Consider the following 18,338-nt stretch of genomic DNA (forward strand, 5'->3'; position numbering starts at 1 on the left):
CAGGGTTGTGGTTTCATTTATTGAAGGCTGGGTTATACAATTTCATCTTTCAGATCCTCATTGTAATTCAGATTCCCTAAATAAAAACACAGCGGTTGTGCTGCAGCAAATCGTATTGCCAAAATCAGACTGTCTGAACCGTGGAACATTAAGTCAGAGCACCTTTGTCCGAAGTGTAGACAAACGCCACCACATTTACCAGCCTTAGTGGAGACCCAACCCCGTGTACAACAGGGAGTCACAGCACTCGGGGCACCAAGGAGGGGGAGGAGGCGGAGAGAGGGAACTATTTCATTATGCACAGAAGGAATGTTTCCTGCATAGTAGAAATAGCTTCACTTCTACATCAGGAAAGTTCCATCTTTTGGAAAGGGTGGAACTCAGCTGCTGACATCCCCAGACACATGCCATAAGGTCACACCTCCTGCCTATAATGCCACAGTTCAGAAAGCCAATCAGAGCAGAGCTGCTAACCTGACAACAGATGTCCTCTTAGCCTCAGCTGACACCTGCAAAACACTGGGTTGACCAAGGAAGAAGGCCCTCAGCACTCCCATTCCCTTTCTGTAGGCAGCAGGACAAACAGCAGTAGTCCAGGGCACGCGTACAATTGCCTATATTGACCATGCTTTGTGAAGCATGACAAAAATCCCACTGGTACAACATTTCTATGGTTAACAGAGAATGGCCTGGGCTACTACAGATTCATCCAAGAAGCGAACACAAGACATCATTTCCCCCCGCCCCACTCAACCCCAGATTCTCAAGCTGCCGGAAAAGAGGCAATTTCTTCCATCTAGTTTACTGACCATTGCAGCTTCTGCACTGAGCATACAAGGCCACTGGAGGAACTCAGTATTCTCGTCAAAGAAAGCTGAGTGTTATGAGATTGAGGATGCATTTAATTTTGTTTCCTTTGCTTTACCCAATCAGAAAATCTCAATGATTTTTTTTTTTGTTTGTTTAAGGGATTATTTAGAGGCGATTAGGTGGCTGCAAAGCTACATTCACTGGGGCAGCTGAAGCAGCACCGACTGGCCTGACGGCAGATAGGTGATGTTGCGGGACCGTGAGAGCTGGTAAGCAATGTCTTCAGCTGCCTCCAGCTTGCGCAGTTCAATCAGGCCATCGCCGGCTGTGGTCAGCGAGGTGGCGACCAGCTCAGCCGCTATTGAGTCCCCCTCAGCAGTAATGACAGCTGCTTTTTTCTGCTGCTCCGCCTGCAAGGGGAGCAAAAAAGAATGGACATGTGGGGTAGGAATAGGTGGAATGAAGAACCTGAAAAGCAGGAGGAAAATGCAGCTGCTGTCCTTGGCGATTTAAGACCTGAACTTCCCCTCTCCTTCACCAACAGCCTTAACAAGGGAGCTCAGCCAGGCCATTAATTGCCAGTGCTTCTCATTTCTTGTCAAAGTAAGAGATCCCAGCTAAAGGTGCAGACTTGCTTCCTTACCATCTTACAACTGGAATGGTTAGTTTCACTTTGTTTCCAATCAGTTTCATTTTCAGCATGTGTCAATATGAAACTTGTTTACAAAACTCCTGGGCATTGTTGGAAACAAGACTATTTTTTATTGAAACTTTCAGTGCTTTGCACTCAGATCAGTCAAGGATCTCCCAGTACAATGCAAAGAATTAAGCCACACAGCACCCACCTGAAGTAGGTACTATACCCATTCTCCAGACTGGAACATGGAGAGCTTAATTGACTGTTTCAAAGATTCAGCAAGTCAGAAACAGAATCTGAGTGCCCTCCATCTCTCACCCCAGCTCGTGCAAGAGATGATACTCCCTTCTTTAAAAATCTCTCAGAGAACATTACTATTCAGTAATGATTTCAGAAGACTCAGCAGAACAGCACAGCTTTGGGATGTGACTATTAAGAACAGATTGAGCCTGTTTGTTTTGTGGCATGCTTTCCTGGTCAGAGCATTCTTAAGTGCTTCAGAACACTGGACAGATAAATAAATAAATAAATAAAATAATTGAAGATATACCTATCTCCTAGAACTGGAAGGGACCTCGAAAGGTCATCAAGTCCAGCCCCCTGCCTTCACTAGCAAGACCAAGTACTCATTTTTCACTCAGATCCCTAAGTGGCCCCCTCAAGGACTGAACTCCCAACCCTGGGTTTAGCAGGCCAATGCTCAAACCACTGAGCTATCCCTCCCTCCAATGAATGTTAGTAGTCAGGGTAGGAACTGGATGACACTGGAGTCAGTTCCCAGCCTGAAGTCATCCACGGGCACCCACCTTTTCCACTATGAATCTGGCTCTCTCTGCTTCCTGCTGGGCCACCTGCTTCAATTCTACTGCCTCCGTGAACTCCTTCCCAAAGGTCAGATGTGTCTGGGGGGAGGGGGGGGGAGAATAAGCAAAATGAGAGTACCCATTAGGACAGTTCTGTTGCTAGGATCCACTCACCATCTGAGAGGCAGAAAAACTGCCTGTATCACTGAAGCTGGAGGAAAGAAGAGGAAGGAGGTCCCTCTTCCTCAGAGATCTTATTTGGTATACTGGACCAAGAAGGAGAGCCACACCATGTTCTACAGTGAACTCAGATCTGATGTAAACAGGCATAGCTCCATTGACGTGAATGGAGCAGCAGCCTTTTTGATCAGGTTTGATTCTGTTTCTACTCTCAACTGGTTTCTGTTTTGAATTTAATGGGCGGTGAAGGGCGGGGGAGAACAGAGCTGAAAAGCATTTACTAAGTAAAACCCGAAAAAATTGGGTAACAGAATCATCCCACAGTAGGCTTTAGACTCAGGCAACATGTACACTACAGCCGGGGTCAATGCTCCGAGATCGATCCACTGGTGGTTGATTTAGCGGGTCTAGTAAAGACCTGCCAAATTGACAGCGGATCACTCTCCAGTCAATCCCCGTACTCTGCCACCGATGAGAAGAGTAAGGTAAGTCGATGGGAGAGTTTCTCACGTTGATCCCCTGTGGTAACTCAGCCTAAGGTATATCGACTCCAGTTGTCGAGTGTAGGTCGACTTACTGCGTTACTGCAGACATAGCGTCACAGAAACATTACACTATCCTTCCATAAAGTCCTGTTGTAACTTCCCAATGCAGCCAGTAGGAGGAGCTCGCTGTAGGTCAAGCTGTCCTGAAACCGACCCACTTTTCCTGCTCAGTTCTGTACTTGTATTCTCAGGACGCTGTTTGAACAGCTGCGCTCTACTGAGATGCAGTAGGGGAAAGGTGAGCCTCCCTCAGCAGCATGTTCAGAAGGCAGCCGCATCAGGTAGAAAGAGCCAATACTCACTTCCAGAAGGGAAATACTGGGACAGGGAACACACCTCACCAAGAGAGTGTTTTTCTAAGGAATACATCCTGCACCTCCAAAGCCAAGTCCAGAGTCTGCTCTGATAGGCTATTGTAGGGAAATCCCAAAAGCAGTGCAGTGCATGTAATAAAATGCTTTCAATTACAACAAGCACTAGAGCAGAGATCACCTCAAGGATGGTCTCAGAACGGGGTAGCCAGGAGGAGGAATTAATTGTTGGCAGAAAACTGAAGGGAAAGATGCCAAACAAGGTTTGGATTTTTTTTTTTTTTTAAACTGGGCGCTCAGGGTATTGTAGCTTGTCCTGCAGGGTTTCAGAAGCCCTGGTGAGAGATCCCCTTATGTACATATAGGGCCTTCCACAAGAGTCTCTAAACAGTTTGTAAACTGAGGCACAGTTGTCAGCCAGCAAGTCAGTACAGCCCAGGTCCTCAAGGATTTGCTCACAGTAACTCAGTAACAGCTGCCAGGAACAAAACCCAATAACTAACTACCAGCGCCCTGTCCTAGCCACTGAGGGTATGTCTACACTGGGAGAAAAAAACCCGTGACACTGAGCGTCAGAGCCCAGATCAGCTGACATGGGGCTGGGCTAAAAATAGCAATGTAGATGTTTGGGCTCCAGTATGAGCCCCCAGACTTTCCCCACATACAGAATCTCAGTGCCCAGGCTCTAACCTGAGCCCAAACAGCAACACTGCAATTTTTATAGCCCCAGCTACAGGTATTTTATTGCAGTGTAGACTTACCCAATGTATCACGTTCCTGCCCTGACCTAGGATAAAAACCATAAGTCCCAGCCTTCAATCCCCCTATACTCTTGCTGACTCTTATCTGAGCAAACTCCTAAGAAGAGACAGCTCTTACCAAGGAAACGTCATCTAGGATGAGGCCAAAGGTATCTGCTCGCTCCGTGAGGTCTTCGCTCACTTGCCTGGAAACCAGCTCTCTCTGTGTGATCAGCTCTCCTGCGTCAAAACGAGCCTGAAGCCAGGACAGGCAGCAGAAGTGAGAGGGGAAAGAAACATGCACAAACAACATGCAGATTCTAACAAAGGAAAGCTCACGACATCTTGAGCGTCTCCACTCAGCTTTCCCCACCACAGACAAGAGGGTTTTGGGGGCTGCCGCCTAAAAGAGAATTCCAGCCCTTTTCATTTGGAGCCTACTTGCAACTGATTGTCAAGGACACTCTCTGTGCCCCTTATAGCATCCTCTACTATAGCAGTACAGTTCCTGCTGCTACTCTCTCTTTCCTTCCAATTCCTATCATCCTTTGTTCTTCCTTCTCTTGCCCCTGTCCCAGCCCCCACCTACACACACCCTTCTTTTTTCTCCCTATAGTGTGTTTGTACTGTGTAGCTCCTCTCCCTCCACTTTCCAGAAGGCCACATGTTTTTGCAACTTACTGCTACAAGACTGGGGAAGAGAAGCCTAGGTTGGGGACGGGCTGCCTGAGGCTTCTTCACAGCCAGCTGGGGGAGCTGGGAGGGAAGGTGGGTAGTTTTCAAGGAGCTGTCTGCGCCTCATGCCGCAGGTGAAGCAAACAGGTGTGCAGTGTGCATGTAAATCCAGGTTCGTTCAGCTCTCCACAGATCCTGCACACACCCCACCCCCAGATGAGTCTGGTGTCCCCACACCCAAAGAGCAGGAAATGGTGAGCTACCTGTTCCTTTGAATTAAACAGGCTCCCATCCAGTCCTTAAGCACAAGCTACAGCAGTGACTGCCCAGCAGGGCCTGCATGATAGTGTGTGCGCTGTACCTACTCAGTGAGTCAGTTTAAGTACATACAGAGGTGAGAAGAGGGACTCCCTTTGCTGGCAAGGCTGGGAAGCCCCACAGCGATTCAAGGTTGGAGTGGGCTATCTTCAGCCCCTTCTCAAGAGTGAACAGTTTTGAGGAGCATCAAAATGAACTCAGCTCCCCATCATGCTTGACAAGACTGTATCTGATGCAACTATCAACTCTTCCCAACAGGGGGAGGGCAGAGAAGCAAACAGCGGTATGACCATCTTCATTCTCTGGAGGACAACTTGCAGGAGGGTGTCTCTAGTCTGGAGCATTGAATGATCCATGCTAAATTAGGCCTCTCACTGCTAGAGGAAGATCACAGCAGCACAACTGGCACAAGCCGTTGCATGGTCCTTACCACAACAGACTTTAGGATCTCGGTGGTGATGGATGGCAGTACACGCTCGTCATAATCCTCTCCAAGGCTAGTGAAAATTCGAGGTAACTGGGCGGCAACTGGTCTAAACAAGATACGCAGTGTGATGTTCACATTCTGTAGATCTGCAGAGATAGGTGCATGAGTCAGACAACAAATCACAGAGACAAGGGATAGCATGCGATTGTTCTTTCCACAGTCACCAAATAGGGAAAGACAAATGTGTTCAGATCTCTTCCTTCCTCCAAAATTTCCAGCAGCAGGTATCTCTCCTGCCCAATTTGTCCTTCTATTGTCTCCTTCATTGGGGATCTCAACACCTCTTACAAACATGATTTAAATTTTGTCTTGCTTCTGAGGCTGGGAATTATTTATCTGACTCTACATATTGGGAAATTGTCTTTAAGGGACAACCTGAAGGCCTGAGGAAAGGGTTCCTTATCACTGTCCATCACGAAACAGACTACTGGCAGAGGCCACATGCCAGACTGATGCTAGCACCCATGGGATTGCCACACCAGAAAGGACAAGAGCCCTATCGTGATTATGATTTTCTGTAAGGACACAGACCATGAAAATCAAGCCTTACCGTCCCTCTGGCCCTGCATACTTAGCCCTATTTTGTCCCAGGGATCCCATCCCCATTGGCTTACTTTGCTAAGTCACCCAAAAGGAACACAAGAATAAGGGACAAGACATAGGATCAAAGAGGTGCTTTGAGGAGCTACAATCTCGCAAGGCCTTAACGTTGAGGCACTAAAGCCCTTACTGTATAAAAGCACTATCCTGCGAGGTGCTGAAAACCTTTTTCTGCGATCACCTTCATGGGGAGTGCAAGGCAGCCAGCATTTTGCAGGACTGAGCTCTAGCTGACATGGGCACTAAGGGTATGTCTGCACGGGCTAGCCTCGATGTCTAACTGTAGTGCAGACACATCCTAAGGGACCCTGGGTGAATGACACCAGTGTTGCTCTCACAGCTGCCACTTGCCCAGACGGCTCACCTTTGCTGCCGGTGATGACAGGGACGTTACGTGGGCGAGAACGACAGTCAAAGATGATTGGTTTCTGTACCCAGGGGATGAGAAAGTGGGTTCCTTCTCCTACCACCACATCTTGAACACCACGGAATCGATCAAAGATAACGGCCCTGTGTCCTCCGTCAACTAGAGGAGAAAAAAGAGCAGATCACGTACTTTAACCTTCATCATTGATCGTACTTTGCACATTACCAAAACGCTTCACAGAGGGTATCAGAGACCTATCCACATTAGTTAAGCCTCTTCAACTCCCAAGGGGCTAATCAAGTATTCTTATTTTACATGGGGAAACTGAGGTACAAGTAAGTTAAGTGACTTTCCCAAAGTCAAGTCAGTCAGCAGGAAAGCAAATGATAAAACAACTTCTGGCTCCTAGTCCCCTACTTTCAATCACTAGACCACTCACCTTTCTAGGACACCACAGAAGAGAGTTTTCTAGGCAGGAGATTTGATTCTCTGTTTTGTGCACCTTGTGTTGTTAGTTACATTGTTTTAAGATACTAGCAGTTAAGAACGATAATTCTGTACACCCATTTTGCACTGGTGTGAGTGACAACACAAGGAGCAGAGCAACCAAGAATGAAGGCCAGGAAGGCTAATTAGGTTAGTTCTCCCAATCCTCAGATCTGATCTTAAGGACTATCTCAAGGCAAATTTATACTCTCATAAATATCTCAGCTTCACTAATTTTTAGTAGAGAAAGATTATTTCTGCTCCTCACCATTATAGAGAGCGGAGTTGACAACTCCCCCTGCGATGGCTAATCCCAAACCAAATTTGCCAATGTTCTCAAACAGTCTGGAAGCCATTTGTCAGTCCAACTGCAGCCTCTTTGCAGAGTCACACCTGCAAAAATCCAGTAAACCTATTAGAAAGGTACTACATAAGGAGCCTATGTTTTCCTTTTCTCTGCAGGACGGAGCAATAAATAACTCTCATTCCCACAGACAGCGTTCATCACAGCAGGAATAGCTACAACTCCAGGCCTCCTTCCCAGTCACATAGCACCTCAAGCCCAGTTGCTGGGCTCCGGTAGTAAGGGGACAACCTCCAAGACTAGCCTCTCTGTGACGCTCCCTTTCCCATCTCAGGTTCCAGGCTTCCAGAGATCAGATGCTGCAAAAGCCGCAGACTTCACTCCGCTCCATGCCCCCGCACTAGGGCAAGGCTTCCTTCCAGAGACATCCCATCACTAAGGCTCCACTGCTTTGTCCTCCCTCCCAGGACCTCCAAATCCCGCTCCCCAGCCATCCCCCCAATCATCCTCCCCCTGGCACCAGTCCCTCAAGACAGCCATCCTCTATCCTTCCCAATTCCCCCAGGACGCTCCGACCCCTCCTCCAGCCCTGCTCCCCCTCCTTCCCAACTCCCCCAGGGTCCCCAAACTGACCCTCCCCCATCTTTCTCCAGCCCAACCCCCTCAGGACCCTCCGACCCTCCTCCCCAGCCCCCATCCTCCTCCAGCCCTGCTCCCGCGCTCCTCCACAACGCAGCCCTCCCTCCCTCCCCCCACATCCTCCACCCGCTTCCCCCAGACGCAACCCCCCACCCCGCTCCCCTCCGACCCCTCTCCAGCCCTGCTCCCCAACTGCCCCTCTCCAGCCCCGCTCCCCTCGGTGCCAACTCCCCAGGGCCCCCAGCGCGCTCTCCCGCACAGGGAGGCCCCACTCCTCGCTCCGTCCCCACGGTGGGCGGGCCTCACGCGCTCCGGTTCTGACCCGGCTTCTCCTCCCTCTCCGGGTCCGCAGCTTTAGCGCTCCTCCCCCTTCCCGGCAGCGACCGGACCGGACCCCCAACTCCACTCCCTCCTGCCAGCCCTGACCTCACATGAGGAGCCACCGAACAGCGCCTGCGCAGTCCTCGCATGCGCGTCTCTCATTGGCTCCGCAGGCGCGCAATACTCTGGGATTTGTAGTTCTCCGGCAGCCTTCCTGCTCGCCCTGTCCGGCGAGGGCGAAGCTGGCTAGCTACAAGGTCCGGCAGCATCGTCCTGCCTCGCCCGCGGAGCAAATCTCTCTCTATTGGTTCGGTCTGTCCGCAGGCGCCGGCTTCTTGGGAATGTAGTCCGCGCGGGGGGGACGCGGATGCACGTGTGGGAAGAGCTGGTGGCTGAGGAGGCTCGGGTGTGGCTTGGCTCTCGTGCTGTTCGCTCCCGCCTGGGGCCGGCAGCCAGTGTGATAGGCAAAGAGCCATGCGCCAACCCACGCCACACTTCTCTGCTCAGGCAGGGATCTGCAAAAGACCCTTCCCACCCCATCCTTCCACTTCTCTGGGGGCAGGGTTCCCGAACGGCCCATGCCTGACCCTCTCTAAACGTGTCTGGGGGCAGGGTTCCCAACGCCGGCCCATGCCCTGAACCCTCTCTAAACGTGTCTGGGGGGCAGGGTTCCCCAAACGGCCCATGCCCTGAACCCTCTCTAAACGTGTCTGGGGGGCAGGGTTCCCCGAACGGCCCATGCCCTGAACCCTCTCTAAACATCTGGGGGGCAGGGGATCCCGGAACGGCCCATGCCCTGATCCGTCTCTAAACGTGTCTGGGGGGCAGGGGTTTCCCGAATGGCCCATGCCCTGAACCCTCTCTAAACGTGTCTGGGGGGCAGGGGTTCCCCGTACGGACCATGCCCTGATCCCTCTCTAAACGTGTCTGGGGGGCAGGGTTCCCCGAACGGACCATTCCCTGATCCCTCTCTAAACGTCTCGGGGGGGCAGGGGTTCCCCGAACGGCCCATGCCCTGATCCCTCTCTAAACGTCTCGGGGGGGACAGGGGTTCCCCGAACGGACCATGCCCTGATCCGTCTCTAAACGTCTCTGGGGGGCAGGGTTCCCCGAACGGCCCATGCCCTGATCCCTCTCTAAATGTCTCTGGGGGGCAGGGTTCCCCGAACGGCCCATGCCCTGATCCCTCTCTAATCGTGTCTGGGGGCCAGGGGTTCCCCGAACAGCCCATGCCCTGATCCCTCTCTAAACGTCTCTGGGCGGGCAGGGGTTCCCCGAACGGCCCATGCCCTGATCCCTCTCTAAACGTGTCTGGGGGGCAGGGGTTCCCCGAACGGCCCATGCCCTGATCCCTCTCTAAACGTGTCTGGGGGGCAGGGTTCCCCGAACGGACCATGCCCTGATCCCTCTCTAAACGTTTCGGGGGGGCAGGGGTTCCCCGAACAGACCATGCCCTGATCCCTCTCTAAACGTCTCGGGGGGGACAGGGGTTCCCCGAACGGACCATGCCCTGATCCCTCTCTAAACATCTCTGGGGGCCAGGGGTTCCCCGAATGGCCCATGCCCTGATCCCTCTCTAAACGTCTCTGGGGGGCAGGGGTTCCCCGAACGGACCATGCCCTGATCCCTCTCTAAACGTCTCTGGGGGGGCAGGGGTTCCCCGAATGGACCATGCCCTGATCCCTCTCTAAACGTCTCTGAGGGGCAGGGGTTCCCCGAAAGGACCATGCCCTGATCCCTCTCTAAACTTGTCAGCCAGATAGGGCACCTACCGTAGGGGTTCCCCAAAAGGACCATGCCCCAACCCCTCTGACCTGCCTCTAGCACAGGAGGGCCCCTACAAAGAGCCATTATATCACTACCCTAGAGCGCTTGTTCCTGTAAAGGGATCCCCAGAAAGGAATGCGCTCTGTTCCCATCAGAAAACTGTGCGGAGTCAGACTGTCACCAGAAAGGACTATGCTTCAATTCTCAACCCCTACCTGTTCAAGGTAAGGAGACTTCTTCAGGTGCAGTGCTCCAATGTCCCTCCACTCGCATGCCTTCTGCAAGGTAAGTGTGTCCCTGGGAAAGGTCATAGTCTCCATTCCTACCAAAACCTTTTGGGCAAGTCCGGGAATTCCTGTGCCCAAACCTGACTTTATTCTGTCATTTCTTATGTTGCCATGCCATGAAATGCTGAATCGTGGAAATGAAGTAGTAGAAAACTCTGTGGGTGTTAAACAAATGAGATCACAGGTCATTTGAAGCCCTACTGCTTCGTAGTGGGGGCCTTTTCATGTGTATTAGTCAGGTGTATGCCCTCCATTTGAGCCTTGGATGATCTTTGGAATTAAATACAAAAAAATCAGGGCTTTGCTCAGTTATGGTATTACATTGAAGTTTCAAAATAAACATCTCTAAATATTTTTGGTGGTGGAAATAACCAAGCATGGCTAAAGGACAGCTGCTTGAAGAGACAAAAGGTAACATGGCTGAATCTTAACCCTAACCTTTATGGTTCTTTTGAAAATCTGGCTGTGTGTGTCACATTGGGGGCTGAGCACTTTGAGAATTGGGCCCTTATTTAGGAGCCTAAATGGGACCTGAGCTCTCTAGAAAATCTGGCCTCAATTAAGGATGCTGAGCACCTGAAAATGAGAGAACTCTCCCCTACCTGATAGTTGCATAATTAGCCCTAATGCAGTAAGAGAGTCAGGGGTCACCACCATGCAGGGAGATGGTGATCTCGGAAAGGTGTCTTTTCCTAGTGGGGAGGAGAGGTGTTCACATAAGGGAGAGGAAGAAGAGTAGGGTGTTCTGTAGGAGCAAGGGTATTTTCATAGCAGGGAGTCTTGAAACCAAGAAGGTTTGCAGGCAAGTTGGGTCTGTGGGGTGCCTGGCATGTGTATCTTTAAGGACCATTATGGTATGGGATGATTGACACGGCTGATGACAGTGACGCCCGTATTGATTGACGGCAAGAGCCGCAGGCCAGTGAGCGTGGTGGTGAACGTTCCATTGTGCTTCAGGGAAGGGGCCATGTGGCAGGTGTCTTGGGAATGTTGGCAGGAGCATTGGGGGAAGGGGCTGGCGGGGGGTGCAGAGCAGTTGGTAGGGCATGTGATAGTGTGCTGGGCTCTGAGCAGCATGGTAGTGGAAGATGCCAAGGCCAGCTGGTAAAGTGGGTGACATAGATGGGTACTCCGGAGAATGCAAAGGATTAGACATGAGAGGGTGAGTTTGCAGTTCTGGAGCAGTTAGCGCAGCAAGGGTGCCCATATGGCAATGTGACTGGCATTTGGTGAACTGGCTGCTGGCAACATGCACTCTGGGGAATACTAGTAGCAGGGGCCAGAGGGTTTGAAGTCCATGTGAGCCATGTGGCCCAAAGATGCACACAGTGGAGAAGATGTAGCAGTTGGCAGAGCTGGGATGTTCTCAGATTACGGCAGCTAGCGGAGTGGCTCCGGGTGAGTATTTGGAGCCATCTATCAATCTCGAATCTTTTACCATGCTCCTCACTCTGGATTCTAGTGGGATGACTCGGGACGGTGGATTAAGCAGTGGTACTGAGCTGTGGATGTGATATTGTGTAGAGCATGTGAACATGGAGAAAACAATAATCTCTAAGAGGCCTAGTCTAGTACCAGGATTTTGGTCACAGAGGAGAAACTTGGTAGGTCTAAGCACGCAAGGTAGTCTCTGTTCCTGCTTCGCCTCTGTTCCTGCCCACCTGGGACCTTACATGGTCACTCGGATCCCTTTCTCATGCTCCGGCATATCCCCCAGTTAACTGAAGCATCAAGTCCCAGAAGCTCTGGCTAGCCACAATCACAGTAATCAGCCATTACATGTTCCTCTCCTTTCATTAAAGGAGAGAAAAAGACCTGAAATTGGCTTTTTTCCCTGCTGAATAAGCAGCATTCCTAGGAACGTGGGAAGCCGGATGCTGGGAAGAGACAGATGGGGCTTGGTGTTTGCTGACAGTGCACTGGGGAGGTCCTAAAGCTAAACCCACCTGGCTACCCTTTGAAGAAGAAACGTGGATAGTTCAGGGGGAAGATTACAGGATTGGTCTGAACCTGCTGTGTCTATAAACATTGTCTGCAGGTGAGAATTGATGTAGCCTCACAACAGCCCTCTGAAATAGAAATTAGTTCACCAGTTTTAATGATGGGGAGCCAGGCTCAGAGAAAGGTCAAGGGAATTGCTTGGGGTCACAAAGCGAGTCAATGGCAGAGCCAGGAGCAGACCCTGGAGTCCTGATTCTTAGTCTTGTACCCAAATTGGTACAGCACATTTCCTTCCACACGGTTAGAAACAGCGCCCAGGAATCCCAACTTCTGTCTTTAACCGTTAGACAGCCCTGCCTCTTTTTACAGGGGTTGTGCCTATGTGTATGCGGCAAAGCTGTGAAGCTGCAACTATGCTACTCCAGTGCTATAACGTAGACGCTTCCTACATCAATGTAGGGATTTTCCAGTTAATCCACCTCTCCGAGAAGCAGTAGTTAGATTGACGGAAGAATTCTGCCATCAACCTAGCTGTATCTACATTGGGGGTTGGGTTGACCTAACTACATCTACAGAGTGCAAAATTTTTTATAGCCCCAAGTGGCGTAGCGAAGTCGACCTCATATTTAAATGTAGACCAGGCCTATGGTACGTTCTGTCATGTTTGGGATTACAGAGATCAGGTGGCAATTTCAAGCAGGCTCAGAAAATGGCAGAAAGGCTGTTGATCACCAAGGATTTCCAGGACCCCCCGTCCAGTCAGTAAAGGGAAAGGGTGTGAGTGTGTATGTGAGACAGACAGACACAGACACACAAAAAACATTGTCAAACTTCCGAAGTTTACAAACCCCCCGTTTGCTCCAGGCTGCTTTCCTGGTGACTGCGAGCCCTACTCCTAAATAGCCACTAGGAGGAGACAGCACCCTCCTGATAAAGCCTCAGCACAGGACGCTCTCAGGAGACCTACCTTTCCCTCGGACGCTGTATCCATGAAGGAAAGAAAAGACAGATTGCATCCAGCTCAGCCTGTGGCCACTTGTCCCTGGCAAAGCCCCACCCTTTGCATCCCGGCCATGGCAGTAGCTTGTTCCAGGCACCTTCTCCTGCATGTTCTGCCTTTAACTTAATGCCACGAAGCATGGGGTCTTCATTAAGCTGCAGCCTGGTGATTTGTGAGCATGTAGATTGGATCCCGACATCCATCAGGTATCAGATACATGTAAGTGGGGGGAGCAGGGGACGGAGCACTTAATGGCTGGGTGTCCTCGCTTCGGGGGCCCCGCCTGATTTATGAGTTCCTAAATAAATCATGTTTATTGTAGCTGATCCAATGGGCTCTTCATCTCTGTCTTACGTTTAACCTGAAACACCAGTCAGCCATCGCGGCAGGTCTGTGAGCGTCCTCCTTTCAAGTTTGGGTCCCTCCTGATGGCACCTGGAGAGAAGATAATTCTAAATAATAACCTTCCTCCCCCCATCCTTCCATAGCACTTAGCTGTGGAAGGTCCCAGGGTGGTTTGCAAATGTGGAGGAGTGAAGCTTCATGACCCCCCCCACCTCGCGAGATGGGTTTGTATGGTTACCTATGTATTATAGATGGGGAAACTGAGGCACAGCGTGGGGAAGGGGTTTTCTAACGCTCATCCAGCAAGGCGGGAAGAGAAGAATGAGACCGGGAAAGGGCACTTTGGAAGTCTGCAGCGTTTTAGTTAAGATCAAAATTTGCTAGCTTGGAAGAAGTTTCCAACAGAGGAAGGGTTGGTCAGCTGCAGTGGGAAGAATTTGCGAGAGCTGCTGCCACCCAGAGTGACTGAAGCCGAGCAGTCATCCTCCTCCATCCAGTCCTGACCACAGGAGATGCTCCGAGCTGCCAGGCCTCCATCAAACCCAGCTCACTGCCACTGTCCACCCCCAACCTCAGCGCTCTGTGTGGCCTGGTGTTCTCTTCCCACTCCGCTAAGAAAATCAAGCAAGTCTCTGCAGAGAGATGGGAGACTAGAGGCTGCTGTCGCCTTCAAACAGCACCTTTGTGCTTCTCGCCTGGTCGTAACTGGCAGGGAAGGCCTGGGCTCCTGGCAGACAGTGGCACCACTGCCCTGCAACAATCTGCTGCAGAAAACCAGGGACCTCCCTCACCAGCCTCCTGTCTCGAACCTCTCACTCCCAAGCAAGCTGGACGTGAACCAGCTCAAGCAACGCCTGGCCTCTGGGGATACTCTAGAACAGGCTAGAGCAAGCACTCATGATCTGGGTCCTAGTACCCTGCTAAGGGGATGTGTCCAAGCCCAGGTCCTGCTGAGACTTAGGTCCAAGCCTTGTCACTTTGCAGTGTGGACACAGCTCAAGCTGCAGACTCGAGTCAGAAGGTCTGCGTGGTGCTGTGTGGGCACATCAGCGCAGCAGTGAGACCCGGCTCCAGGAATTGCAAACCAGGGTTTACAATACAATGTAGATGCTCTAGTGCAGGTTTGGAAACACTGAGTCCAGAAGCCCGGATCCCGCAGACCAGGGCATAGTGTGCTGCTGACCTTGCTGCCTCAGGTCCCATCTCTGCACTGGGGATAATAGCACTGTCCCGCCCCCGAAGGGCTGTGAGGAGAAATCCGTTGAAGATTGCAAGGCACTTTGATCCTATAGGAATCGAAATCCTTCCAGAGCCATCAAACATTGTCCAGGGCACAAACAAGGCTCCCCCATCCCTGTCGATCAGGGGTTGCTCTGTGCATGCCCTCGCTGCTGTTAAGTCCCATACGTTTTTCCCCTTCCACGGAGGGATTCTTTTAGTCGGCCTCTTGGGAGCGTCCCTCTGACTTCCCAATGGCACAGCTGCCATGGCAGCTGTTCTGGCTTCGTTCTCAGCACGTGTTCCAGGTCTCCCCGGTTTCTTTTCTGGATAACATCGGAAATAAGAAGTTGTTGGACTCTCCTTCAAAGAGCTTCCAACCTAAATAGACCAGGCAGACAAAGAGCGGGAGGGGAAACAGGCGCTGTGAGGATACATGATCTGCTCAAGGTCATGCAGCAGGGTTAAGATTAGAACTCGGGTCTCCTGGCTCCCAATCCACTTAGATCACACTTATACACAGCTGCCTTGCCACTACTGCATTGCTTACATTGTGCATTGTTTGCCAAAGGTGCTCCAAAGTGCTTTAGTATCTTTCACAAGTTCATAGAGGAGTCGCCTCTGCGACCTCTGAAATGCAGCTACTTCTAGGGTGGAACGTGGCAACGCGCAGCTGGAGGCAACCATGTGGGCATTGGGTTAGCACAAAATTAGTCGGGTCACAGCCCTGCCTCTGCTAAGCGCAGGAAGCAGATCATCTTAGGTGAAGGGGGATTGAATCTTCGGTGACACGTGCCCTGGAGCCAAAAGGAGAATTGAATCCGGTATCATTTCAAGTGGATTAGAAGATAGTAATTACATCGGAGAAAGGGTCAGGGAGAATTTGAATTGGCATATGCATCTCAATCAACACGTGTGTAGCCCGGGGAAACAGGCTGCAGATAGACACACAAATATGCTACGTGTCTGATGGGAAGTTTCATGCTCCATAAAGTAGAGGAAAATGGGGAAACTTAAGGTGACGCTTATGGAGAAATTCCATATCCTCAGAGACAAGGCAGTTGGGAGACTTCTCTTGTATTTCGATTGGCCAAGGTTGTCTTATCACTGCCCTGTGGGTTGGGGAAGAACCTAGAATGTGGTTCTTTCCTAAATTAATGGGGATTTTTAGGGGGATTAAAAGGTGGTTGGTTCGGTTCTGATTTGCCTGCAGCCAACACTGGGTCAGGAGATTCCTGGTTGGCAGGATACCCTATGCATTGAAATCTTTAACACAAAAATACCCCTCTGTGCGTGCACCGAGGATTCCCCCAGTGGGGGGAAGAGGGTCGTCACTCCTTGGGTGATGTCGGTCAGCTTCTTTGCCACCTCCCTTCCTAGCTGCAGCTGCAAGGGGTGTGGCTGGGCTGAAGGGTTCATGGCCAGGATGTTCCTGTGCTCTAGTGATCCCAGGCTGTTGGAGTGGACCCATGGGGTCACAGCAGCTGGTGAAATAAAGAAGCCCTGAGCCTGCTGGAATTGACTCTGGGGGCTGAACTGGACGCCTGTGGTGTGCAATGATCACTCAGTTCTTTTGGGACTTGAAGGGATCTGCTTTCTACTGTGTCTGGTTCCAACCGGCTCTACGCAACGGGAGTGTCACCATGCCCCACCCACACTGTCTGTTTGGGAAGCTCAGCCCTTAGAGGCACAGTCCCCAGTACCACAAAGGGCAACATTGTGCCCGCTCCTTCATCAGTTGCATGAGCATTAGCCCTCTGTAACCCACTGAATGCTGGGAGCGGTGGCCTGCTGGAGCTTGGTGAGCCTGCCACAGCCTTGGCTAAGAGATGTGTCTTTTAGCTCATGTAGGAGCAGCTCATGCATTTAGCTCCAGAGGTCCCAGCTTTGATCCCTGCTGCAGACGCCTCTGTGGGGGTTGGCGTTACACCCCACCCATTTGCGTGGACCCCTTCTGCAGTGCCAGTGGGGCATTCAGCCTTCACGCGCATCCTTGGTCTCTTTGCTGAGATTGCCAGCCAGGATCTGATTAGTGCCAAAGGCAGAGGTGATGTCTGTGAGGTGGTTTCCTCCCCTCCCGGGAACTGGACTGAGGCCAGTCTTAGACTCCTAGTGCCGCAAGTGAAAACGCAAGGTGCCAAAAATGCAATTTGCTGTTCATAAAGTGAGTCCCTCACCTGGAATCTAGATTCTTCCCTAGTTTTTGCCTGGAGTTTTGCAGAGCCGAGCTACTCGGCACCATTTCACATAGAGATTCCCAGTGGCGATCGCCTCTAAACTCCTAGGTTAGCCTGCTCATTCTTCCAAGCTGTCTGCGGGAAGGAGAGGGGAAGAGGAAGCCCTTAGTCACGTCAGCACATCGTGGGTCACGCAGCCAGTGTAAGGCTCAGGTATGTTTGAGACTTAGGCAGAGTCTGACGCTTGCAGCTGTTCTGTGCTGCAGCTCCACCAGCTCCAGCTGTGATCTTATTGGATTTCGCATCCTACGTAGGGGTGGGAGAGGTCAGTATTTGGGTAGGAGTTGGGTGTTGGGCTGATGCTGATGACTCAATAACAGGTGATCTTCCTTCTGAGTCACACGTAACCAATGCCCCAGCCCGGGGTCAGGGGCCCTGCGCCACTGCAGAGATGGGGTAAATCTGAGGTTCTGATTCTTGAACGCAGTGACGCTATTTGTGAGGGACATGGTGTCAATGCCCAGGCCCTCCCCAAATTCCACTTTCTGCCTGAGTTTCCCCTCCAGTTTCAGATCCAGCTGGTATTCTCCTCTGCTTCCTGTCCTAAAGTAGTTGTGCGAGGTTGCTGAGCCCCACCCCTGAAGTGGCTGCATTGCAGTGCCGGGTGAAGTGACTAGACATAGATATTATCGTAGCCAGATGGTCCATCCTGCCTCCAGTGAAGTCACCTGGTGTTTTGCCTTTGACTTCCACAGTAGCGGGGTGGGTCCCTGACGTTCTCAGCATGGCACTAGTTAGGTTCAGGATTTGAGATTCTCCAGGTGTGACCTGGTGCCATTGTTCTGTGTTTGTACAGCCCCTAGCATGATGAGGTCCTGGGACATCTAATAAATACTAAGGATTTTGTTGCCCCTGGAGCTTTAGAGCAGGAGGTAGGCTGGAGAGAGCCAGGAAGACAGACAAGTCTAATTCACTCAAAGGTCCTTTTACTCCATCCTGGCACTGGGAAGGGGCCTTCCAGTGGACATCGATGAGAATCAGACCCACAATGGACTGGGCTTCTTAGAGTGAGATCCCGGCTTCCTGGAGTTGATGAATAAAAACATTTCACTGCAACATGCCTCCTGGGGAGCACTGTGTCAGGGTCCCATCAATACCCTTCCCATCCCCAAGAATCTAGCTACCGGGACCATCCCCACTGCATGGCCACCCTCCCATGGGCGACCCACCCACCCCCTACTGGCTTGCATTGCAAACCTCCCAGCATGCTCCAGCAGGAGCACCGGTGTTCCCTGAGCTTCCTGATCGAGCTGCTGGTGTTGGCTTCTTCCTGCCCCGGCAGGCGCTGGAGTGCGGGCTCAAGGGGGACCCGCGGCTGTG

The 18,338-nt window shown here is 51.4% G+C and overlaps 1 protein-coding gene across 1 annotated transcript; it reads right to left on the reverse strand.

The window, feature by feature from the left end:
• PHB1 (prohibitin 1) lies at nt 1-7,385 on the reverse strand. The gene is made up of 6 exons (XM_032791482.2): nt 7,228-7,385; nt 6,471-6,632; nt 5,450-5,592; nt 4,166-4,282; nt 2,254-2,349; nt 1-1,220 (listed from the first exon to the last, which is right to left on the reverse strand). The coding sequence occupies exons 1-6, from the start codon at nt 7,313-7,315 to the stop codon at nt 1,008-1,010; spliced, it is 819 nt and encodes a 272-aa protein (XP_032647373.1). The 5' UTR covers nt 7,316-7,385; the 3' UTR covers nt 1-1,007.
• Between the last annotated feature and the right edge of the window lie 10,953 nt (nt 7,386-18,338).

This window comes from Chelonoidis abingdonii, chromosome 21 (genome assembly GCF_003597395.2).
Source record: "Chelonoidis abingdonii isolate Lonesome George chromosome 21, CheloAbing_2.0, whole genome shotgun sequence".
Lineage (NCBI taxonomy): Eukaryota > Metazoa > Chordata > Testudines > Testudinidae > Chelonoidis > Chelonoidis abingdonii.